Source organism: Salvelinus sp. IW2-2015, linkage group LG4q.1:29 (genome assembly GCF_002910315.2).
Source record: "Salvelinus sp. IW2-2015 linkage group LG4q.1:29, ASM291031v2, whole genome shotgun sequence".
Classification (NCBI taxonomy): domain Eukaryota; kingdom Metazoa; phylum Chordata; class Actinopteri; order Salmoniformes; family Salmonidae; genus Salvelinus; species Salvelinus sp. IW2-2015.
In genome coordinates, this window is record NC_036842.1 from 41,639,001 (window position 1) to 41,666,554 (window position 27,554).

The following is a 27,554-nucleotide window of genomic DNA, read 5'->3' on the forward strand; positions in this document are numbered from 1 at the left end:
ACAACCAGTATGTAATCTGACCATGATGACATCTTTATACAACCAGTATGTAATCTGACCATGATGTCATTGCTACCAGTTTTGCCAGCTGGGTACCTCTATTCCCATAGAGATGATAGACCACTGATTTGTAAGTGAGTGGATAGGTAAAACCATGGTTTCCACCCTTTTGCTTTCACCAATATCACAGTGACAGATCACTGATTTTCCCAAGACCGACTGCGTTTCAGCTAGATCAGCTTCTGCTATTATCACGTTCAGTAGATACAGTAGAACAATGAAACCTGCTCATTGTTACCGTGGATTCACTCTACAAAATCACTCATTTTCAATGGAGGGCAGAGACAAAGGAGCCAAAGAAATGGATACAATGCATTTAATGTAAAACAAATAGAATAGAGAACCACGTGGGCTCTATACATTATGGTACGCTTTCCTAGCCCTGGACTAAAAAGAAAGATGGCGCCGACAGACATGGCAGCTCTGCTTCTAGCTCCTAAGCAACTTTGCAGTATTTCGTTTTTTGGTGTGTTATTTCTTACACTATTAGCCCAGAACGTTTTTTTGTCTTATTAGATACTGCCGGAAATAACTTTTGGATATCAGAGCGGCGGTAACTCACCAGCACTACGACCAGGAATACGACTTTCCCGAATTGGATAATTTGTTCGCACCCCCCAGGGCAATTGAACTTATCCCAGAGGCTGCTCCAAAACGCAGCCGGTGAAGAAGAGGTATTCGGAGTGGACTTCTAGTCCGACTGAGGAGGCGTGCACACCATCCACCACTTCCAAGTATATTACTCGCTAATGTTCAGTCTCTGGATAATAAAGTAGATGAGCTCAAGGCAAGGATTTCCTTCCAGAGAGATATCAGGGACTGTAACGTACTCTGTTTCACGGAATCATGGCTCTCTCCGGATATACTGTCCCTGTCCATACAGCCAGCTGGGTTCTCAGTACATCGCGCAGACAGGAATAAAAAACTCTCCGGGAAGAAGAAGGGAGGTGGTGTATGTTTCATTAACCACTCATGGTGTAATTGTGATAACGTACAGAAACTCAAGTCCTTTTGTTCACCCGACCTAGAATACCTCACAATCAAATGCCGACCGTATTACCTCCCTAGAGAATTATCTTCAGTTATAGTCACAGCCGTGTATATTCCCCCTCAAGCCAATACCACGACGGCCCTCAAGGACCTACACTGAACTTTATGCAAACTGGAAACCACATATCCTGAAGCGACATTTATTGTTGCTTGGGATTTTAACAAAGCAAATTTGAGGAAAATGCTACCGAAGTTCTATAAACACACTGACTGTAGAACTCGCACTCAATTACTGCTATTCTCTCTTCTGGGATGCCTACAAGGTCCTCCCCCGCCCTCCCTTCAGCAAATCATTTTGCTCCTCCCTTCCTATAGGCAGAAACTAAAACAGGAAGTACCCATGCAAAGGTCTATTCAATGCTAGTCTGACCAATCGGAATCCATGCTTCAAGATTGTTTTGATCAAGTGGACTGGGATATGTTCCATGTAGCCTCAGATAATATCATTGATGTACACAATGACAGAGTGACTGAGTTCATCAGGAAGTGTATAGGGGATATTGTTCCCACTGTGACTATTAAAACCGACCAAAACCAGAAACCGTAGATAGATGGCAGCATTCGCGCTAAACTGAAAGCGCGAAGCACTGCAATTAACAATGGCAAGGTGACTGGGAATATGGTTGAATACAAACAGTGTAGTTATTCCCCCCATAAGGCAATCAAACAGGCAAAACATCAGTACAGAGACAAAGTGGAGTAGCAATTCAACAGCTCAGACACAAGACATGTAGCAGGGTCTACAGACAATCACGAATTACAAAGAGAAAACTAACCACGTTGCGGACAACAACGTCTTGCTCCCAGACAAGCTAAACACCTTCTTCGCCCGCTTTGAGGATAACACAGTGCCATGAACGCGGACTGCTCCCAAGGACTGTGGGCTCTCCTTCTCCTTGGTCGACGTGAGGAAGATATTTAAGCATGTTAACCCTCGCAAAGCTGCCGGCCCAGAAGACATCCTTAGCCGCGTCCTCAGACCAGCTGGCTGGAGTGTTTACGGACATATTCAATCTCTCCCTATCCCAGTCTGCTGTCCCCACTTGCTTCAAGATGTCCACCATTTTTCCTGTAGCCAAGAAAGCAAAGGTAACTGAACTAAATTACTTTCACCCCGTAGCACTCACATTTGTCATCATGGAGAACTTTGAGAGGCTAGTTAAGGATCATATCAGTTCTACCTTAACTGACACCCTAGACCCACTTCAATTTGCTTACCGCCCCAGTTTGCTTACGATGCAATCACCATTGCACTGCACACTGCCAAATCCCATCTGGACATTGACGCTACTGCAGTGGAGAAGGTGGAAAGCTTCAAGTTCCTCGGCATACACATCACTGACAATCTGAAATGGTCCACTCACACAGACAGTGTGGTGAAGGCACAATAGCGTCTCTTCAACCTCAGGAGGCTGAAGAAATTTGGCTTGGTCCCTAAGACCCTCACAAACTTTTACAGATGCACAATTGAGAGCATCCTGTCGGGCTGTATCCTCGCCTGGTACAGCAGCTGCACTGCCTGCAACCGCAGGGCTCTCCAGAGGGTGGTGCGGTCTACCGAACGCATCACCGGGGGCACACTGCCTGCCCTCCAGGACACCTACAGCACCCGATGTCAGAAGCAGCCCAAAAAGATCATCAAGGACATCAACCACCCGAGCCACGGCCTGTACACCCCGCTATCATCCAGAAGGCGAGGTCAGTACAGGTGCATCAAAGCTGGGACCGAGAGACTTCTATCTCAAGGCCATCAGACTGTTAAACAGCCATCACTAGCCAGCTACCACCCGGTGACTCAACCCTGCACCGTAGAGGCTGCTGCCCTATATACATAGTCATGGAATCACTGGTGACTTGAATAATGGAACACTAGTCACTTTAATAATGTTTACATACTGCTTTACTCATTTCATATGTATATACTCTATTCTGTAAGAACCAACGCTGGAAATGAGAAGCAGGTACGGAGATTGAACATTTCATTTACACAGACATGGAACAGGACAGGAACAGCATCAGAACCGGGTAAAACAGAGACATACGACAATCAATGCGGAAGCGGGGAGCAGAGCTGGGGGACAGACAAGTATAGGGAAGGAAATAATACAGGTGATCGAGTCCAGGTGAGTTCAAATGGTCGCTGATGCGCGTGACGAGGGAAGCCGGTGTGCGTAATGATGGTGTCAGGAGTGCGTAATGCAGGGCAAGGAGGGAGAGGGGGAGCAGGCGTGACTGTATTCTATTCGACTGTATTTTGGTCAATGCCACTCCGACATTGCTCGTCCTAATATTTATATATTTCTTAATTCCATTATTTACTTCTAGATTTGTGTGTATTGTTGTGAATTGTTATATACTACTGCACTGTTGGGGCTAGGAACACAAACATTTCGCTACACCCACAATCACATCTGCTAAATATGTGTATGTGACCAATACAATTTGATTTGATTTGAAAAGTGCTTTCAGTGGAGAAGCTTTTTAATCCAGGACTAGGCTTAATCTGTGTCTGGGAAACCGGCACTACATTTTATTCTGAGTGTTAATTTTGAATGAGGAAATATTACCTGCAAAATGTTAGCATTAGTATCACATTAGCATGTCTGGCATGGTTGTGGATCAGCTTTGCTATGCCCAGAGATAGTGGCAGTAGCTTCAGCCCAGAGAACTTTTGTTATTTGTCTTCAAAGCACAGTGATAGATAGTGGGTTAAAAGGTCCTGGACATTACTGCTGCCCTCTCAGAAGGTGGAAAAGAGATTTAAGTCATGTGACAGTTAAGCCCCTGCTACTGTGTTATATAAGACTCTGTGAGTGTGTGTGTGTGTGTGTGTGTGTGAGTGAGTGGGGAAACAATGGTCTGATGAATCACAAAGGGCCTTTGTTTGTATCACATGATGATAATTATGGCTTTTAGTTGATGTATTGCCCCATGCTCTGATCTGGACTGGCAAAGCTGTCTGGGACAAAGATTAGCATGTTTTAGCTCCAACAAACACACACAGTCATGGTACACTCTCTCACTCACACATGTGTACACAACACAGTCACACGCGTGCACACGTACACACACATACAAACCTTGACTCACACACATTGCATTGAGATGTCTTTGTATTTTGTACCCTTTCTCATTGTGTGTGTTTGTGTGTGTGTGTGTGTGTGTGTGTGTGTGTGTGTGTGTGTGTGTGTGTGTGTGTGTGTGTGTGTGTGTGTGTGTGTGGTGTGTGTGTGTGTGTGTGTGTGTGTGTGTGTGTGTGTGTGTTTGGCGTGTACTTTAAGCAGAGACTGGGTTTGGAGCTCAGAAGCCCTGTCACACATGCCACACATAGCAGGCGTGGTGGTCTATAGTCCCCAGGGGTCATTGCAATACCCCTCATCACACACACACACATTTACATCCGGCTGGGACCACTAGCATGGCATTCCCCACACTCCTATCCCGATCAAACCGACACCCCCCAAAATAACCTTTCCAATAAAGTAATCTGTTGCTTCTAATAATAGAAACAAAAGGCAATTAGTGCTGCATCCCTAGGAGTTCACGTACAATTGGTGGTTTGCTGCCCTTTGTAGTATAATCTCTCAATGAATAAACCCAGGGACAACCTGTATTGTGTTACACTCTATTTACAGAGCATGTGTCCCGTAGGCCTGTAAGTGATACAGTAAGTCGACAGAAGAACAACGACAGGGCTTTCCCCTGTCCCTGTGACTCATCAAGTCACCAATAACCACAGATGTTGGAATCAGATATCCCTGCCCCTGTCCTAACCATAACCATTAGAGGATGGAATATGTATCAAACCCTGTAACAGTGAATAGAGGCACCTTTTAGCGAAATCAATCTGGCTCAACATTCTCATTCTGCACCCTTTATTAAGCTGACGGACCAGATATTGCGCTCGTGTGTCAAGGCGATGACCCCTTACCTGACGAGCCCAGGAAGTAGCGTTCGAGGACTGAGCCAAAGCCAGAGGGGTTGTCCCTGAGGTTGCTAACAGTGAACGGCTGCATGGTGACATTCTGCTCGTTGATTGGCCAACTCTGGTTCTGGACGCTGGCGCCACCGTACCACGACATGTTAGCCATGGAGAAGCAGTCCTGGGGAGGGGGGAGATACACACACACAGTTAGAGAAGACGCGGTTAAAGAGTGAGTGAAATAGAAGGAGGAGAGAGAGAAGTAGATGGTTGGAGAAGACAGAGGAGAGAGGAGATGAATACACTGACAGGAAGAGGGAGTGAGAGATGGACAAAGAGAAAAAAGAGACTGGGCTTGTGACAGTGGAAGTGGAGGAAGAGAGAATATTCCTCTAAAGAAACAGAACGGGGAGAGAAAGGTGAATTGAAACAAGGTAAAGAAGGAGGGAGGACAATGATGAGCGATAGATGAAAGGTAGTTGAACGATGAAGAATACACAGTGGAAGAAAACAGAGATTGAGACAGAGTAGGAAAATCTAAAGGGGTTGATCTGAGGTCTTTAGTGTCATCTAGAATCAATCTCAAACACTAATACATATCTTCATAAAAAATAAAGGAGGAGGGGGGAGGAGAAGGAGAAGGGGGAAGAGGAGGATAAGGAAGAAGAAAAAGGAGGAGCAATGGAAGAGCGGACGAGCGTTGAAGATCTAACTTAAAAAGTGCTGTCTACAAAAATAATGAGCTGGTTGTGACTGAGGGCAACAGACTTTTCTACCAAGAGCTGTGATTTAAATAAATATATTAATAAATCAGAAGTAGCTCTTTTTGATTTCATACGGCCAAGAGAGGTGTAATACGTAGATGCTGCATAAATTCTCAACAAATTATCCAGACAAATCTGCCATATCTGGAAAACACTTAGGTGTAGCCTGTCAGAACAATTTTACAACAAATTTATCCAATGAAATCTTAATTATAGTGATCGCTATATCCACTTGACTTAACTGTACGCTGTGACGTAAAACTGTAATTTATAGAGTCAGTTGAGGTATCATCAACAGTAAAATGCTGTGAAACATTTTACTGCAGCATACTGTAAACTATGTTGCATTGTGGGTGGGGAAAGATTTGCTGTATTTCAAGGGTACTGCAATCATACCCCACAGAATACAGCATCGTACCGTATTTTTGGAGCACAAAAATACTTTTGACCACAAGTGGGTGCATTGTATTGTTGTTTCTGGCTCATTAACCTATTTTGAGGCATACTTTGTAAAAAGCTATTTTTGTTGCACCCGTTAGTGAGACTGGTCTACTAATTTAACCCCTATGTGGTTATATTGCCCCATCAATTTAAAATGTATAGGGGATAGGTTGGAGTGGTAACACGTCTTAAAGGCCTAGTGCAGTCAACAATTTCGTTTTTCCTGTGTTTTGTATCATCTTGTACAACAACTGATGAAACTAACACTGTAAAAAGTGTGAACAAATGTGATCAGTGTTATGTCCTTTGGATGATAGACCATTCTTGATACGGGAAACTGCTGAGCGTGAAAACCACAGTAGCATTGTAGTTCTTGACACACTGAAACTGGTGTGCCTGGCACCTACTACCATACCCCGTTCAAAGGCATTTAAATATGTTCTCTTGTCAATTCACCCTCTGAATAGCACACATACACAATCCATGTCTCAATTGTCTCAAGGCTTAAAAGTTCTTCTTTAACGTGTTTCCTCCCCTTCGTCTACACTGATTGAAGTGGATTTAACAGGTTACATCAATAAGGAATCATAGCTTTCGCCTGCAATCACCTGGTCAGTCTATGTCAAGGAAAGAGCAGGTTTTCCTAATGTTTAGTACACTCAGTGTATATAATCAGCATGTTTTGAATGGGTGGGGTTTCAGCTTGCCTATCACCAGGCGGTAAATTAGTTAATAAACCAATAACAAAGAGAGAAAAAGTTGTTGCTAAAATGATATTTATGATTATTTTTTAACCCTTTGAATGGAAAACTATTACAGTAATCTAATTAATTGTTACCCAGAAATGACTTAAAATGTATATAAAAATGGCTGCATTGGGCCTTTAAGCCTAAAATGGTTGAACGTTTTGCCATTTCTTTTTGGTCTGTTTTGCCCTGTAGTCGCTGCCAGTTTGGAAGCCTGAAGGCCTCTAGTAGTGCAAGTGATATAAAACACCAAATATTCATAAACACATTACCTAGCAGCCAACCTGCTTACACCAATCTTATGTAATTACAATACTGTGAAATACAAACCCCTCCCCTCAATGAATTTCATTCATTAATTTATCCATTTATCCATTCATTCATTATGATTACAGTAGCATTTACTTTTTTACAGTATAATACATGCAATTGTATGGTATTGTACTGTGTGTAATTACACAGTACTTGCTTTGATAATGTATTTAGATTACAGTAGATTTACTGCAATATAAAATACAGTAACTTACTTGCCACTTTTCTTCCTGTAAGTTACTGTCAAATTCATGGCATCCTCTTTACAGCGTAACTGGCAAAATATTGCACTCCACATACTCCTTATATACTGAGTACTAAGTACTATATAAGTACTAAGTACTATATAAGTACTGTAGTACTGTAAGCGACTGTGTTTTGTAATTTTGGGGCATCAAAATTAGGTTACATTAAAAAAATATATATATACCTGATCAATATTCCACTTATAGTAAAGCTTGTGAATTATGTGGAATAATAATGGCATGTGACATTGAATCAAATGAAAAATGACAGGCCTACAATATTACATTACATTTTCTTCAAATGTGCAGAGAACATGGTCTGGTGGCCGGTAATATGATTCCACATGGATTCAAGTGCCACATTTGAATTCATCTCCACTTCGCTGCTTTACTGTAGCCTAAAGAAGAAGATATGTCCACGTAAACCCCATCACGCCACATTTGTAGTCTTTCACCCTAGCCTCTATGATGTTCATTCTGCTTTTCCTCCAAGTATTTTCCGCTCCGTGCCAGGAATTTATACAAGTGCCAGGCTGAGACACCTGAGACACGTGTGATAGTTCATTTCTTTACTATCAAATGAGGAGAGACAAACTTATCACACAAGTCAGAGTTATACTTAAATGACATCTTTATTCACTTATTAATAAGGGAGCCGATCAAGACAACACACACATATAAAGTGAATCGATTGAGTGTTCTAGATGAGTGTTCTAACAACCCCTTATTCTGTTGCATAAAACAACCATTTGATGCAATTACAGCATTATAACATAATCTTGTAATTTCTCGCACACACGTGATAGGATTTGGGACTTATGAAATGACAATCTTTTAGGATATAAAGCCACTGGAATCCCCTAATGACACGGGACAACAGACTTATGCCAGGGAATGTACCAATACAAGGATTCAACTTTCAAAACATCCGAATTGTTAAGCGTTTAATCATTAGGCAACAGGAGGGACTGAAGGACAGTAATTCTGTGGTCTTAGAACCCAGTGCCATGATGAAYCAGACTGGACGTTCAACATCCTGCTTCCCTTCCACAGCCATGTCTGTGCATCGTGCGCACACTGGACATCTGATTAAAATGTATTCAAGTTCAACCAAATAGTTTAAATGTCTAGGATAAATGTGACCAACTGGCTCAAATTGGTCTTATGTAGCAAAATGTTTAATTGTGTTTTTTACATTGGATAAAAAAAGAGACTTAGAGCTACATTAATGGTATATCATACAATGCATTTTTGAGGAACAATGAGAAAGTAACTCTGCTTTGAAAGTTGATAAACTTGTAAACTCATTTTTGAGAGAATGGCCATTGAAAGTGTTGGTACCTAGTGAAGAGCTCTTCTTTGTCTACACCCATTCAGCATCGTTCACACCCTCTTAAGCTTTAGCCCCACCCATCTCGTTTTGCTCTCAGAGCACACACTTGACACTCTGGCCGATGATTTGTTTACCTCTGGATAACATGAAAACAGCCTAACCAGCTCTGCTGGCAACAATTTCATTACGCTTTTTTTGCCGACGTTTACTAACACTGTCCATATTCAACGGGTGTTATGCATTCATAAATTCATCAGTTATTCTGCACTCTGGCATACTCAGACTGAATTTACAAACATACCTGAAATGGTTACTTGCATAGTGGAGTCTTTTGTTAAGACATGTAGCTACCTAGCTAGGTAAACAACGTGTAAGATCATACACATCGCGTAACGTTAGCTAGCGAGCCAGCCAGCTAACGTTAGCTAGTTAAACAACAATGAACATAGAGCCAAATAATGTCGTTACTACCCTGCATGAATCGGATGGGAGCTAACCAACCAGATTCAATGTTAGCGAGCTAACATTAGGCTCTAACAAGTAAAGCAAATGGCTCTGAGATACAAATAATAACATCATATATGTAATGTTAGCTAGCGAGCCAGCCAGGCAGCTAGCTAACATTAGGCTCTAACTAGCCAAGCAAACGGCTCTGGGATACGAATAATAATATCATACACGTAACGTTAGCTAGGGAGCCAGCCAGCTAACGTTAGCTAGCTAGCTAACAGTACACTTTAGCTTAAGACATGTAGCTAGCTTGGTAAACACAATTAACCTAGCTAGGTAAACAACATGTGAGATCATACACGTCACATAACGTTAGCTAGCGACCCAGCCAGCTAACGTTAGTTAGTTAAATAACAATGAACATAGTGCCAACTCATTACGTTACAACGCCTTGCAGGAATCTGCTGGTAGTGGTAGCTAYTCAACCAGGTTCAATGTTAGCTAGCTAACATTAGTCTCTAACTAYCAAAGCAAACAGATCTGAGACACGAATAATAACATCATACACGTAACGTTAGCTAGCGAGCCAGCCAGCTAACGTCAGCTAGCTAGCTAACAGTACACTTCAGCTTGAAATGAAACCACTTTCTGTCAAAATTAGAAATGTGTAATATCTGAAAATGTAGCTAGCGAGACTATCTTACCTGTATACATCATCATGCATGATGGACTGTCACAGATGCCATGCCAGGGTTGCCCTTAGTTTGAAGATGTCATCCGGAGACAGGTATTTTCTCAATTTCTTTAGCTATCATACTCTAATTCCACTGATTTCAAAACTCGATCCTCCAGAAAGTGGAGATCAACCCTTATGCAGCTCCACTACACGATACATAAAAAAATCTGCGTTCGACAGAATTACCAACACAGACTGACCAGCTCAAACAGARAGAAGCCTTCTATATGGCAGACCAATCTGAACTCCTCTCTCGGCATGTCCAGCCCACTCATTATCTCAGCCAATCATGGCTAGTGGGAAGGTAACTACTTTTTCTGTGGCTTAACCAACTAGGCTCGTAATTTAACAATTTATTCGTATTTACAAATTGCATACAAGTTTGTTATTAAGGCACATAAAAGTTCACATGTTCCAGAAGGCATTTCTGGCAACAGCAAAAAAATAGTTTACGTTCAAATGGCTCTCCTGTGAAGTAGTGACCTGCGACATARGCCTAGTTTGCTGAAACGAGTCACAAATGAAACTGTTTCCAGGGTATATTTTAACAATCAATTAACTAATTTGTCAGTCCCCCAATAATTCTACAAACAATAGGCTACAAACATTAGGCCTAGTGCACACAATCCAAAAAGCTTCCCTGTTATTTATAAAAATAGGCACAATATTAAAGTATAGAGGAGACTGGGGTTGTTTGTCTCAGGAGTTGGTTGTCACAGTGCTAATTACTCCCAATCAAAATGGCACTGTGTGTTATTTTTTAATGTTCGAATATGTGAACTCTTTGAAAGAACTCATTCACCTGGTCAATTTATGTCAGCATGATATAAGTGTTTTTCATACACTACGGTTCAAAAGTTTGGGGTCACTTAGAAATGTCCTTGTTTTCCATGAAAACATGCATGAAATGAGTTGCAAAATGAATAGGAAATATAGTCAAGACGTTAACACGGTTATAAATAATGATTTTTAATTGAAATAATAATTGTGTCCTTTGCTTTCGTCAAAGATTCCTCCATTTGCAGCAATTACACCTTTGCAGACCTTTGGCATTCTAGTTGTCAATTTGTTGAGGGAATCTGAAGAACCTTGGCGTGATCCTGGACAACACCCTGTCGTTCTCAACCAACATCAAGGCGGTGACCCGTTCCTGTAGGTTCATGCTCTACAACATTCGCAGAGTACGACCCTGCCTCACACAGGAAGCGGCGCAGGTCCTAATCCAGGCACTTGTCATCTCCCGTCTGGATTACTGCAACTCGCTGTTGGCTGGGCTCCCTGCCTGTGCAATTAAACCCCTACAACTCATCCAGAATGCCGCAGCCCGTCTGGTGTTCAACCTTCCCAAGTTCTCTCACGTCACCGTCCTCCGCTCTCTCCACTGGCTTCCAGTTGAGCTCGCATCCGCTACAAGACCATGGTGCTTGCCTACGGAGTCGTGAGGGGAACGGCACCTCCGTCCTTCAGGCTCTGATCAGGCCCTACACCCAAACAAGGGCACTGCGTTCATCCACCTCTGGCCTCTCGCCTCCCTACCTCTGAGGAAGTACAGCTCCCGCTCAGCCCAGTAAAAACTGTTCGCTGCTCTGGCACCCCAATGGTGGAACAAACTCCCCCACGACGCCAGGTCAGCGGAATCAATCACCACCTTCCGGAGACACCTGAAACCCCACCCTTTAAGGAATACCTAGGATAGGATAAAGTAATCCTTCTAACCCCCCCCCCCCCTTAGCGTTAGATGCACTATTGTAAAGTGGTTGTTCCACTGGACATCATAAGGTGAATGCACCAACTTGTAAGTCGCTCTGGATAAGAGCGTCTGCTAAATGACTTAAATGTAAATGTAAATTTCACCCCATGCTTCCTGAAGCACCTCCCACAAGTTGGATTGGCTTGATGGGCACTTCTTACGTACCATACGGTCAAGCTGCTCCTACACACCTCATAGGTTGAGATCCAGTGACTGTGCTGGCCACTCCATTTATAACAGAACACCAGCTGACTGCTTCTTCCCTAAATAGTTATTGCATAGTTTGGAGCTGTGCTTTGGGTAATTGTCCTGTTGTAGGAGGAAATTGGCTCTAATTAAGCACCGTCCACAGGGTTATGGCATGGCGATGAAAATGGAGTGATCGCCTTCCTTCTTCAAGATCCCTTTTACCCTGTCCAAATCTCCTACTTTACCACCACAAAGCACCCCCAGACACATCACATTGCCTCCACCATGCTTGACAGATTGCGTCAAGACACCCCTCCAGCATCTTTTTCATTTTTTCTGCGTCTCACGAATGTTGTTCTTTCTTCTGTCACGCCCTGACCTTAGAGATCCTTTTATTTCTCTATTTGGTTAGGTCAGGGTGTGATTAGGGTGGGCATTCTAGTTTTTCGTTTTCTATGTTGGCCTGGTATGGTTCCCAATCAGAGGCAGCTGTCTATCGTTGTCTCTGATTGGGGATCATATTTAGGCAGTCTTTTCCCACCTGTTGTTTGTGGGATAGTTTTTGTATAGTTGCCTTGAGCACTGCAATACTGCACATTTGTAATTTCTTTGTTGTTTTGGTTGTAAGTTTCACTATTAAATATAATGTGGAACTCTACGCACGTTGCGCCTTGGTCCACTCATTTCAACGACCGTGACACTTCTTGTGATCCGAACACCTCAAACTTAGATTTGTCTGTCCATAACACTTTTTTCCAATCTTCCTTGGTCCAGTGACTGTGTTATTTTTCCCATCTTAATCATTTATTTTTATTGGCTAGTCTGAGATATGGATTTTTCTGTGCAACTCTGCCTAGAAGTCCAGTATCCCGGAGTCACCTCTTCACTGTTGACGTTGAGACTGGTGTTTTGCTGGTACTATTTAATGAAGCTGCCAGTTGAGGACTTGTGAGGCGTCTGTTTCTCAAACTAGACACTCTAATGTACTTGTCCTCTTGCTCAGTTGTGCACCGGGCGTCACACTCATCTTTCTATTCTGGTTAGAGACAGTTTGCGCTGTTCTGTGAAGGGGGTAGTACAAAGTGTTGTACGAGATCTTCAGTTGCTTGGCAATTTCTCGCATGGAATAGTCTTCATTTCTCAGAACAAGAATAGGCTGACGAGTTTCAGAAGAAAGTCCTTTGTTTCGGGCCATTTTGAGCCTGTAATCGAACCCACAAATGCTGATGCTCCAGATACTCAACTAGTCTAAAGAAGGCCAGTTGTATTGCTTCTTTAACTAGCACAACAGTTTTCAGCTCTGCTAACATAATTGCAAAAGGGTTTTCTAATGATCAATTAGATCAAGCCTTTTAAAATGATAAACTTGGATTAGCTAACACAACGTGCCATTGGAACACAGGAGTGATGGTTGCTGATAATGGGCCTCTGTACGCCTATGTAGATATTCCATTAAAAATCAGCCGTTTCCAGCTACAATGGTCATTTACAACATTATCAATGTCTACACTGTATTTCTGATAAATTTGATTATATTTTAATGGATTAAAACAACAAAAGTTGACCCAAACTTTTGAACGGTAGCGTAGGTGAAAGTAAAAGAAAATGGGGGTATCAAATCAAATCCAATTGTATTTGTCACATGCGCCGAATACAACAGGTGTAGACCTTACAGTGAAATGCTTACTTACAAGCCCTTAACCAACCATGCTTTAAGTTAAGAAAAACATTTAAATAAGTGTTAAGTAAAATATAGAAAATAGAAAATCAAAGTAGCAAATTATTAAACAGCAGCAGTAAAATAGGACCGGACCAAATCTGTACCAATCATAGACATCTATGTTTCACAGGTTTGGACATCACAGAACAGCACAGTAGAGAACAGTACAGCACAGCACAGTTTAGTACAGTACAAAAGAGTACAGTACAGTAGAGTACAGTACAGTATAGTACAATACAGTAAATTATACTGTACTCTACGCTAGTGTGCTCAAATGTGCTCTACTGTACTAAACTCTACTGTATTGTACTGAACTCTAGTCTACTGTACTGTACTGTATTGTACTGAACTATACTCTACTGTTTTCTAAGACCCCTCTTTCATATGTTGTTTGACCAGAAATCATTAGGATGATAACATTCAAATAATGTTTTTGGATTAAAAAATAAAGTAATATTAAAATTAAATATCCTTGGAATGTTGTCCTAACATTCACTAAAATGTTGTGCACAACATCTGTAACAACCACAAAAGAACATTCCCCGAACCCAAACGTTCTCATTAGGTTTCTAGGTAATGTAATAGCACAATGTACCAGTGACGTTTTTTGGACCGGATTAGTATTATCGACATACTGCTGCAACAAAATGCGAGAGCAACATTCTGGGAACATTCTTGCAACATCAGGAAAATGTTTTACACAAACATTGTGTAATCATCAGTCCAACTGGACAGTTTTTGTGTTATGAGAATATCTGCCACAACCGAACGAATGTTCTGCGAACTTTCACAGAACCAATTTTGGTTTGCTGGGCATATTGCCCAGGGACACTACAATAAATCCTAAACTCTTTTTTGCTTGTACTATAGAGAGCTCACTTCCTTGCCTCCCTCTCACGCACACATTGTTTAGAACAAAAATAGGACAGCACTCTTAAATTTACATTCACACACACAAATTTACTCAATATGTCATGTTATTATCAAGGGATAAAATGCTGAATGTTGTTAGGAATATTGTTCAATCATATGCTGTAAGCTACATGCTATATTGCTTAATTTCCTGTTACAAAGAATAAGTTACTAGCAAACATTGTGACAACCAACCCCCATACTGTGTGACAACCAACCCCACAATGGCGCTGGTTGTCACAAGTGGACAGAGGGTTTGATGGCTTATAACTAACTCCATGTTAGAATAAGATATGCAGGATAAAACGGGACCCGTTTCAACCAAAGACCTTGGTCTTTCTCATAATATTGAAAAGACTCTTGTAAGATATACTGGTGCTGACAAATACACACAAGAATAAAAAAGTGTGACAACCATCACTGGTCTCCCAATAAGAAAAGCCACTTATGCATGTAAATTGATTTGATTTGGAAACGACAATTTTGGAAAATATATCCTGATGGGTTTATGTGAATAAAACGTCTCTGAATAGTCTGATATCTGTCTGACAGTATGAATCGGCTGTGTGTATGCCACACACAGAGAGAGAGAGAGAGAGAGAGAGAGATAGAGAGAGAAACCGTTCCCGTACCTTCAGCTCCACATGACAATGCACCGGCGCCCATGTCATGCTATAACACTCCGTCTCCGTCGCCTCATTCACCTCCAAAGAGATTTTAACATCCGCCACCGAATCCCATGTATAGCAGAACTCCGTCTTATTGAGCCAGCACAGGTTCCTGACAAACGGCACTTCAATATCAGGGTTCCCCACGTTGCCCACGTCAATCTCCACGTAGGTCTTGTCTTCTGTCAGTGTCTGTATGACCAGAGAGTGAGTCCGTCTCTCCCAGATTAGCCCGCTATAACTCCCCTTTAGGATCCAGTTCTTGTTGGGCTGATCCACCACTTGCCAGTATATGATCCCAATGGTCATGACGAAAAAGACTGCCACCCCGAGACAGGCAATAGCTCCCTTCCAAGTTTCGTTCATCTCCTTCAATCCCGTATCCCATGTTACCTCTGGGATGGGGCTAGGGTTCCTATTTCGAGCATGAGGCATGTTTGTATTTGAAATGATCAAGACTCAAATTGAAAAAATGAAGAAAAAATCTCTGCAAGTGGTTGTTGAAAAGCTTGGGTGCCTCATCATCATGTCATGTTGGTTTCAAAGTGGCTGAACGTTTGTTAGTCTATGTCTGAACAATCTCCAACACACGGTGTTACCGCAGTTTTTGCGCAATTATGCCAGCCAGAGACCACTGGTCAAAGTGTCATGTGAGTGAAAACGGTCAAAATCCCAACGGCTGGAAAAATTTATCAGAGAAAAATTGACTTACCACATGCTGCCGCGGTTTAAAAGTGTTCCTTTTTAATGACATTGAACGCTGAGCTGTGAGTGAGCAGCCTTAACCCGGGTTTGGCAGCAATGCCTAGCTCCTTAGACGCCGACTTGCTTGCCCTGCGGTTTTTGCCCGGGTCTGACGTAACGCCAGGCTGTTTCTGCAGAAAGGTAGAGTAGAGAAGATATATTGAGTGATAAGGGAGCCGGTAGACGCGAGGAGCTTGGCTTGACAGGCAGTCCCAGAGCAGCCGGTTGGGGCGAGCAGGCCATTGGCGGTGGGGAGTGACCGGTGCTCGCTCCCCTTGCATGCGCTCCAACTGGCAGGCTCGCCGTTGCACGTTTTGACAACACTGCGCTTAAATTAATATCACCCGAATAAATATTAATTTGGAGAGGGGTAAAATTGTGTAGCTTAGCGTTTGATTGCAAATTTTGGAACTGAATGTCTTTAGGTTGCAATTGACTTGACTTTCTATGGAGTAGGCCTAGGCCTATAGTGGGCGAAACATCAACAAGTAGGCTACATTGAGTTGCAATTAAAATTTACCATAAAAGCGGATATTCACAGGAAGCTATCTGGATGCAATTTATGTTGCTTGCAACAAAGTTGCATCTGGGTTGGTCAGTGTCTCAACCCCCCAAAAATTGCCTGCAATTGAATTGAATTGCATCACAAGAAATATAAATCAATCATAGAGCAATTAGCCTAATGGTCACTTTTTGTAGGCACTAACCCTGCCATGGCTCGTTGGTCAAAGCCTATTGGGAAATGAATGTGTTTTTCTGTAGGGTTTTTGGATAAATGCTGAAAATAAGGTATGTGATAAAAACAGGTGTAGGGGAGATCTTATACATTTTGTTCTATGGCAATCTTCTTCAGCTAACATAACTTTTTGTGAATTTTGAAGCATTTATGTAAATCAAAACAAGCACATAAAGGCTTCATAATTCATATAGGTCATGTTAACTGACTGATATTATATCATAAAACAAAATGTGTAAGATTTACTAAGTCTGTGTTCACCTCAGACCTTATTTTTGGCGTTTATCATAAAACCCCATTCTTTTCCCATTCATTTCCCCCCATACAGTATGAATGGCTGAACGAACCAGAGGTAACTCATTTCCGTTTTTTAGGACCACAAGCTGGTCGGCGCTATACCATTCTGTTCGGAACCCATTTGTCATGTCAACACAGCTGTAACTGCTGCTTCAAACCACCACAAAAGAGATATGCCAAATGGGAAATGTATAAAAAAAATCTAGACCCCATGGTTAGTCAAGGTTTATGTACGTGGTCTAGCTGTCAATAAATGTCATTTTAAAAGTGAACCCAGACCTTTCTCGWTCCAGTTTCAACTGAAATTGTCCAACGTGAACTGCGCTAGCTAGATATCTAGCTTAGCTCATCACGAGCCTGGTTAGCTAGCTAGCTTGGTAAAACATGGTTGCAAACAGGCAACAAATGATACATGAAAGTGTAATAACACATGGAACTCCTTTTGCCTTGGAAGAAGTGGCTCTTTATAAACTGTGTGCTTTATTACTGAACCGGAGCATGGCGTAACAGAAAGGAAGTTGCTGCTTCACTAACAACGTGTGTCTTGGGTGTGTCACAATTAGGTGGTGAGCCATAGCAAGCTATATGCTTTAGTTTGGGAGATGATTGATCTCTGTTGAGGGAGAAGCTGGTTTTTACATATGTGACTGGTTTTCAAAATGCGTTTTTTTTGTTTTTACAAAAATACCTTCTGGAACATGTGAACTAGCTAGCTAGCTAACATTGAACCTAGTTTGTTAGCGTTCAGCTACCGGTAGATTCATCCAGGGTAGTATTGTTATGAGTTGAGATTATAGTTCATTGATTGTAGCTAGCTACATGTCTAAACAAAAGACACCACTATGCAAGTAACCATTTCACTGTACCGTTTACACCTTCTGTATCCTGTGCATGTGAGAAATAAACTTAGATTTTATTTGATATAGTGTGTGTTTACCAGAGACAGTAATGTGAAGAACAACATGACCCGCACCGAAGTCAAATTAGGACATAACGTTAGGCCAACGAGACAGAGTCCATGTTCTAAAATTCTTCCAGTAGAATGCCCTGCTTTTATTTCTTCACACTCATAACCGTAAGCTATTTTCTTTAATATTCTGTAACTTGTAAATAATGATCTTGTTGTGAGTTCATTTTCCTCTAATATTGAACTGTATACAGACATGTCAATAGACGTAGTATAAACCAGCCTTTAGTCTTGAAATCTTTGGTTGTTTAGTACACAAATGTAACCCCTGTTTAGCACATGGCCTCACATGTGAATCCTTAAAGAGATGAGTGGGGGTATGTATATAGGTTCAGAACTTTTGTGAAATAGCACAGTTACAAATAGAAATCAAACTGGATGGACATCAGAAATAGAGGAAGGACTAAAAACAAACAAAATATAACTATTGTAAAATAGATTGTGTCTGTAAAATGTGTATAAGATATATAAACTGAAGGTAGAAGCCTAAGTGTTTATTGGTTTACTCTAATTGGGGGAAGGGTGGTAGGGTTTGCGGGGAATAATAAAGGTATATTCTAAAAAAAGTATGTATGTCTATATGGGTATGTACTGTATATATGTGTATATGTATGCATGCATGTAGGTATATGGATATATATATTTACAAAAAAATTATATGGGGGATTGGAAATGATGCAGACAATTACATTGATGGAAGCAACATTCTTTCCGCAATATTAAGCTGATCCACCCTTTAAAATTAAAAAATAAATTAAAAAAAGAGATGGGTGGGGGTAAGGCTTAAGAGGGTGTGATTGATGCTGAATGTGTGTAGACAAAGAAGAGCTCTCCAGTAGGTGTACGAAAACATTCAAGGGACATTTTCTCAAAAGTGGGGTTACAAGTTTACTTTCAAAGCATAATTACTTTCAAAGCATAATTACTTTCCCATTGTTCCTCAACTGTTGTGTATGATATACAATTTTATAGCACTTAGTCTCTACTTTTATTCAATGTAAAAAACACAATTTCAAATTTTGCTACATAAGACCGAATCGAGCCAGTTGGTCACATATTGTGTTTACAGTGCCTTCGGGAAAGTATTCAGACCCCTTAACTTTTTCCACATTTTGTTAATTAAGTTACAGCCTCCTTCTAAAATGTATTTGTTTTTAAATTCTCAGCAATCTACACACAATACCCCATATTGACAATGCGAAAACAGGTTTTTAGAAATGTTTGCAAATCTATTAAAATCTATTAGTATTCAGACCCTTTGCTATGAGGCTCGAAATTTAGCTCAGATGCATCCTGTTTCCATTGATCATCCTTGAGATGTTTCTACAACTTGATTAGAGTCCATCTGTGGTAAATTCAATTGATTGGACATGATTTGGAAAGGCACACACCTTTCTATACAAGGTCCCACAGTTGACAGTGCATGTCAGAGCAAAAACCAAGCCATGAGGTCGAATGAATTGTCCGTAGAGCTCCAAGACAGGATTATGTCGAAGCACAGATCTTGGGAAGGGTACCAAAAAATGTATTTAGCATTGAAGGTCCCCAAAAACACAGTGGCCGCCGTAATTCTTAAATTAAAAAAGTTTAGAACCACCAAGACTCATTCTAGAGCTGGCCAGCCGGCCAAACTGAGCAATCGGGGGAGAAGGGCCTTGGTCAGGGAGGTGACCAATAATACGGTGGTCACTCTGACAGAGCTCTAGAGTTCTTCTGTGGAGATGGGAGAAACTTCCAGAAGGACAACCATCTCTGCAGCACTCCACCAATCAGGCATTTATGGTAGAATGGCCAGGCGGAAGCCACTCCTCAGTAAAAGACACATGACAACCCGCTTGGAGTTTACCAAAAGGCACTTAAAGACTCTCAGACAATGAGAAACAAGATTCTCTGGTCTGATGAAACCAAGATTGAACTCTTTGGCCTGAATGCCAAGCATCACATCTGGAGGAAACCTGGCACCATCCCTAAGGTGAAGCATGGTGGTGGCCGCATCATGCTGTGGGAATGTTTTTCAGCGGCAGGGACTGGGAGACTAGTCAGGATCAAGGCAGGGATGAATTGAGCAAAGTACAAAGAGATTGTTGATGAAAACCTGCTCCAGAGTGCTCCGGACCTCAGACTGGGGCGAAGGTTCCCCTTCCAACAGGACAACGACCCTAAGCACACAGCCAAGACAATGCAGGAGTGACTTCGGAACAAGTCTCTGAATGTCCTTGAGTGGCCCAGCCAGAGCTTGGACTTGAACCCGGTCGAACATCTCTGGAGAGACCTGAAAATAGCTGTGCAGCAACACTCTCCATCCAACCTGACAGAGCTTGAGAGGATCTGCAGAGAAGAATGTGAGAAACTCCCCAAATAGAGGTATGCCAAGCTTGTAGTGTCATACCCAATGATGCTGTTATCGCTGCCTAAGGTGTTTCAACAAAGTACTGAGTAAAGGGTCTGAATACTTACAGTTGAAGTCAGAAGTTTACATACACCTTAGTCAAATACATTTAAACTCAGTTTTTCACAATTCCTGACTTTTAATCCTAGTAAAAATTCCCTGTCTTAGGTCAGTTAGAATCCCGACTTTATTTTATGAATGTGAAATGTCAGAATAATAGTAGAGAGAATGATTTATTTCAGCTTTTATTTCTTTCATTTCATTCCCAGTGGGTCAGAAGTTTACATACACTCAATTAGTATTTGGTAGCATTGCCTTTAAATTGTTTAACTTTGGTCAAACATTTTGGGTAGACTTCCACAAGCTTCCCACAATAAGTTGGGTGAATTTTGGCCCATTCCTCCTGACAGAGCTGGTGTAACTGAGTCAGGTTTGTAGGCCTCCTTGCTCGCCCATGCTTTTTCAGTTCTGCCCACATATTTTCTATAGGATTGAGGCCAAGGCTTTGTGATGGCCACTCCAATACCTTGACTTTGTTGTCCTTAAGCCATTTTGACACAACTTATGCTTGTGGTCATTGTCCGTTTAGAAGACCCATTTGCGACCAAGCTTTAACTTCCTGACTGATGTCTTGAGATGTTGCCTCAGTGTATCCACATAATTTTCTTTCCTCATGATGCCATCTATTTTGTGAAGTGCACCGGTCCCTCCTGCAGCAAAGCATCCCCACAACATGATGCTGCCACCCCCGTGCTTCACGGTTGGTATGGTGTTCTTCGGCTTGCAAGCCTCCCCTTTTTTCCTCCAAACATAAGGATGGTCATTATGGCCAAACAGTTCTAAGTTTGTTTCATGAGACCAGAGGACATTTCTCAAAAAAGTACAATCTTTGTCACCAAAATTGTGGAGTGATTGAAAAACGAGTTGTAATGACTCCAACCTAAGTGCATGTAAACTTCCTACTTCAACTGTATGTAAATGTAATATTTTTTATTTTTTCTAAATTTGCAAAGATTCTAAAAATCTGTTTTTGCTTTGTCATTATGGGATATTGTGTGTAGACTGATGAGGGGAAAAACGATTTTATCAATTTTAGAATAAGGCTGTAACGTAACACAAACGGTGGAGAAAGTCAAGGGGTCTGAATACTTTCCGAAGGCACTGTATTTGTTTCATCTGAACACATTTCCATGTGTTGGCAATGTCAGTTCTTGCACATTTTTGTAAAATTCTTACTTTTATGTTTGCTAGAACATACAAACAAACTCCCTCACGACGCCAGGACAGCGGAGTCAATCACCACCTTCCGGAGACACCTGAAACCCCACCTCTTTAAGGAATACCTAGAATAGGATAAAGTAATCCTTCTGACCCCCCCCCTTAAAAGATTTAGATGCACTATTGTAAAGTGGCTGTTCCACTGGATGTCATAAGGTGAATGCACCAATTTGTAAGTCGCTCTGGATAAGAGCGTCTGCTAAATGACTTAAATGTAAATGTAAATGTAATGCTAGCTGGACAGGCAAATGCTGCCGAGTACTAAACTGTAAACCAATCAAAATGTGTGTTCTATCCATGGTGCGATCTCTGCTGATCACGTCTGCTAATCACTTTATCCATACCTAAGGTAGTAGACAGCTGGTGACAGGCAGAGTTCTGTATATAATTATGGGATGCTCATGTTGCCACACTAACAGTGGGAGTCGTTGTCCCAAAGGCCGGAAGGAGGTGACAAGCTTAGGTCCAAAATAAGCACATAGAAATGCATTGGGCTTATTTTGGACAGATTTTGGCGATAGTGAAACCTCTCACTTCACCTCTTCCTGTCCGTGACAGACTGCTATCAGGTAGTCTTTTTTATTTACTGTATTGTTAACTTGACTATTTAGTTATTTGTACCTGATACCATCAATGCAAGCTGTAAAATGACCCTTTTTTTCAATTTTTGCCTAAAATGACATACCCAAATCTAACTGCCTATAGCTCAGCACCTGAAGCATGGATATGCATATTCTTGATGCCATTTGAAAGGAAACACTTTGAAGTTTGTGTAAATGTGAAATTAATGTAGGAGAATATAACACATTAGATCTGGTGAAAGATAATACAAACAAAATTACATGCGTTTAAATAAATAAAAATCCCCTATCATCTTTGAAATGCAAGAGAAAGGCCATACATTCAGATAGAACTTTAGGCGTAATTTAGATGTTGTCCAAATGATGGCAGCAGTGTGTGTGCAAAGTTTCAGACTGATCCAGTGAAGAATTACATCACTACACAACATTTTGTGTCAAGTCTGCCAGGAATTTGCCCAAATGTGCCAAATTGGTGAATATACATTTTCAAGTACATAACTATAGAGAACATACAAAAATGCTATAGTAAGATGGGGGGGGGGGCAGAGACAGCAGTGGGGTCAAACTGTAAAACCCAGTTCCTACATTTGAATATAAAAATGTCTTTCTTTTCAAACAAAACTACACTAAATCTTTTCTCTGGGGCCCTCAGGATGAAAAATCAGAGTAAGATTACTGAATGTATGTACATTATTTAGTTGCCGTGATAAAAGTGTTTTGTTGTCGTGCACTATCCTCAAACAATAGCATGGTATTGTAATAGCTACAGTAAATTGGATACTGCAGTTAGATTAACAATAATTTAAGCTTTCTGCCAATATAAGACTTTATGCCATGTCCCGGAATTGGCTGTTGTTTACAACGTCATTCTAGTAACATTATCGCATATTGAGCAACAACTGTCCCGGTTTAGGGACACCAATCCCGCAGAGGTTAAGCCCTTGGTGTGCCAAAGTAACCTTAAATAATACCAACAAGTTCTTCATTTCTGCTCTCATGTGTGTGGAATGTGGTGTCAGGGTTTGGGCATTGTAAAAATGCCTCAATTGGTGACAGAAAAAAAAGGAGTGCGAAAGAGAGCGGGAGAAAGAGAGGGAGAGGGAGAAAGGTGGATGGATGGAAACGGTTGGGTCTATACCCGGAATGTCCCGCCAAGAGAGCAGAGCTGGCATGGAACCCCCCCCCCCCCCCCCCCCCCACACACACAACACACACAACACACACACACACACTCAGTCAGTCAGGTGGCTTGGGAGAGAGCTGCCGGTATTGAATATCGCAGAGAAAAAGGAGGAAATGGTCAATTGAAGATCCAGACAGGAAGATGGAAAATTTTGTCAGTTGAAGTGAATACTTTTTCTTGTAAAGGGACCCAGGGTTTTAGTGCTTTTGTCAGAAGACATTAGCGTATTCTTGATTGTGGTGTGCTGCTCTGTACTCTTTTTCCCATACAGAGAGTCAGACAAGGCTCTTTGCTGATAGTCACAACCTTGACTGAGTGAAAGTGACTGGGGTTTAATGAACATGGTAAATTAACGAAAAACATTTTTTTCCCTCCTTATTGTTCCTGGAATTTCTAAGCAAACAGCTGGAGGCAGGGCTTTCTCCTATAGAGCTTCATTTTTATGGAATGTCTGCCTATGCATGTGAGAGACGCAGACTCGGTCTCGACCTTTAAGTCTTTATTGAAGACTCATCTCTTCAGTAGGTCCTATGATTGAGTGTAGTCTGGCCCAGGGGTGTGAAGTTGAACGGAAAGGCACTGTAGCGTCGAACCACCCTTGCTGTCTCTGCCTGGCTGGTTCCCTCGCTCCACCAGGACTCGCTGCCTCTAACCCTCTAACCCGAGTCACTGGCTTACTAGTGCTCTTCCATCCCGTCCCTAGGAGGGGTGCATCACTTGAGTGGGTTGAGTTACTGACGTGATCTTCCTGTCTGGGTTGGCGCCCCCCCTTGGTTTGTGCTGTGGTGAGATCTTTGTGGGCTATACTCGGCCTTGTCTCAGGATTGTAAGTTGGTGGTTGAAGATATCCCTCTAGTGGTGCGGGGGCTGTGCTTTGGCAAAGTGGGTGGGGTTATATCCTTCCTGTTTGGCCCTGTCCGGGGGTATCATCGGATGGGGCCACAGTGTCTCCTGACCCCTCCTGTCTCAGCCTCCAGTATTTATGCTGCAGTAGTTTGTGTCGGGGGGCTAGGGCCAGTTGGTTATATCTGGAGTACTTCTCCTGTCTTATCCAGTGTCCTGTGTGAATTTAAGTATGCTCTCTCTAATTCTCTCCTTCTCTCTTTCTTTCTCTCTCTCGGAGGACCTGAGCCCTAGGACCATACGTCAGGACTACTGGGCATGATGACTCCTTGCTGTCCCCAGTCCACCTGGCCTTGCGCTGTTTCCAGTTTCAACTGTTCTGCCTGCAGTTATGGAACCCCTACCTGTCCCAGACCTGCTGTTTTCAACTCTTAATGATCGGCTATGAAAAGCCAACTGACATTTATTGCTGATTATTATTTGACCATGCTTGTCATTTATGAACATTTTGAACATCTTGGCTCTCTCTAATTCTCTCCTTCTCTCTTTCTTTCTCTCTCTCGGAGGAACTGAGCCCTAGACCATACGTCAGGACTACTGGGCATGATGACTCCTTGCTGTCCCCAGTCCACCTGGCCTTGCTGCTGTCCCAGTTTCAACTGTTCTGCCTGCGGTTATGGAACCCCTACCTGTCCAGACCTGCTGTTTTCAACTCTTAATTATCGGCTATGAAAAGCCAACTGACATTTATTCCTGATTATTATTTGACCATGCTTGTCATTTATGAACATTTTGAACATCTTGGCCATGTTCTGTTATAATCTCCACCCGGCACAGCCAGAAGAGGACTGGCCACCCCTCATAGCCTGGTTCCTCTCTAGGTTTCTTCCTAGGTTTTGGCTTAGGGAGTTTTTCCTAGCCACCGTGCTTCTACACCTGCATTGCTTGCTGTTTGGGGTTTTAGGCTGGGTTTCTGTACAGCACTTCGAGATATTAGCTGATGTACGAAGGGCTATATAAAATAAAATAAACTTGATTGATTGATGTCTAGGGCACAGGGACAGATGCAGAGCCTTGGTCTGACGCCATTAAAAGGTAATTTACCACCTTCACGAGTGCAGTCTAAAACCAGACGGAAGCGTTTCGTAACATTGTTTGTCTTCAGGAAGGCAGTGAGTTGCTGTGCAACAGCTTTTTCTAAAATTGCAACAGATTTTTCTAAACGCCTATCACCCAGAAGGCCATGTCAGTACAGGTCCATTAAAGCTGGGACCGAGAGACTGAAAAACAAACTTATATCTCAAGGCTATCAGACTGTTAAATAGTCATCACTAGCCGCCCTCCACCCAGTACCCTGCCCTGAACTTAGTCACTGTCACTAGCCGGCTACCACCTGGTTAAATCAACCCTGCACCTTAGAAGCTGCTACCCTATGTACATAGACATGAATCACTGGTCACTTCAATAATATAACACTGGTCACTTTAATAATGTTTACATACTGTTTTACTCATTTAATTTTACTCCTAAGTATTGTCGTGTCTTTGACTATGCCAGATTGATTGCTATGACATGCTATTCTATAAAATAATTTCTCCGTAATTAATATACCTGATTTAACTAATCATGTAAATATTAATTAACTAGAGGGACACCACGAAATAATATTATAGAGCTGTTATCTTTCGAATAAACTCTTAAAGATTTAGTAATATTTTACTAAATAACAGTCACATTAATCGTCATTTTATTCAGTCTCATCTGAAAGTTGTAAGTCCTTGATTATTCGCAAGAATCCTGGCTAACAAGTTGAATCAGCAATACAAAATTGTGTTTAATTATTTATTTACTAAATACCTAACTAATCACACAGAATCACACATATACAATTAATCATAACTTGATCACAAATTACGTCATACAGAAAAACGTCCCTAGCGGGCGGAATAGATATGACAGCTTGTTACAAAAGGAAAGGGGCTGAGTCTTAGTGAAAGAGCGGGAGATTCGAACATAGGCGAGCTGTGCTGTCGTAACTACAGTATCTGATGCATTCTAAATTACCGCCCATTTGAAAAAGAAAATGCAATACATATTTACTCTGAGCTGCGCTTCAGTAGGTTGGTGGTAGATGGACCGTGTCGCCAACCCGAGTCCTCTGTCCTTTGGAGAATGTCTCTGGTAGTCACGGGATACGTGTAGTAACGTTGTGTGTGGAAGGCGGGATACTGGGACTGTCCTTCCTAACCTGCGTTTGTAGCAGCTGTTGCCAACTCAACGGCTAGGAGATATCACTTCTGTAGTGAACACGAGTTCAAAGTTCATACCATTCACCATTTAAGTCCATGCTGATGTTGGCCTAGTTCTGTAGTTGTTGTCTGAACCATTCTGACATCGGATCGTCATCCAAAATGTACCCGGAACAGGAAGTTATATTCTTGTCACTGGCTTTATATAGTGGAGGTAGAGGGGTGTGTCTGAAAAGTTTATAACCCATGCCTCTTCACAGGGGTGGGCCACTGGTTGAGCTGAGGAAAACTTATGAAAGCACAGATCTCTCATTTGGAAGCTAAATTTACATTTAATCTCTTCACAAATAATCTCTTCAAACATTTCAATAAACCACAATTCCATGTGAATCCGATACCTCTGACATTTATACTTTCCACAGTAGAGTTTATGTCATTCTATCATTGATGAGAATGTGTCAGAGGGCAACCGAACTGACATTATATACCTTAAGTACCACCGCATATGTTCAGTTGGTTGGATTATCAGAATATAGTTCATTTCCCCAACTTCTGATGTTACCCAGAATCTCTATGTTAACCCATGGGTTTCCTTATGTCACATCAGTTATAGTGGGGAGAGAGAAAAAGGGGAAAGAGTATTTATGACTGTCGTAAACCTACCCCCAACCCAACGTCATGACAGTATTCTACAGATATACCAAATATTCTATCCACATACTGTCCATAATGTCTTTAATGTCTATACATCAGATTACATATACAGTGGGGAGAACAAGTATTTGATAATACAACTGTTGGTGCAATTATTAGAAAATGGAAGAAGTTCAAGATGACGGTCAATCACCCTCGGTCTGGGGCTCCATGCAAGATCTCCCCTCGTGGGGCATCAATGATCATGAGGAAGGTGGGATCAGCCCAGAACTACACGGCAGGACCTGGTCAATGACCTGAAGAGAGCTGGGACCACAGTCTCAAGAAAACCATTA

At 41.8% G+C, this 27,554-nt stretch overlaps 1 protein-coding gene across 1 annotated transcript in view; it reads right to left on the reverse strand.

The window, feature by feature from the left end:
• The window catches only part of si:ch211-236l14.4 (SITS-binding protein), a 94,814-nt gene extending 78,508 nt beyond the window's left edge, over nucleotides 1-16,306 (reverse strand). Inside the window, exons 1-2 of the mRNA XM_023984711.2 lie at nucleotides 15,263-16,306; nucleotides 5,042-5,213 (exon numbers count right to left, since the gene is read on the reverse strand). Coding sequence (XP_023840479.1) covers nucleotides 5,042-5,213; nucleotides 15,263-15,733 — 643 coding nt within the window. The 5' untranslated portion in view covers nucleotides 15,734-16,306. The remainder of the gene's footprint in view (nucleotides 1-5,041; nucleotides 5,214-15,262) is intronic.
• Between the last annotated feature and the right edge of the window lie 11,248 nt (nucleotides 16,307-27,554).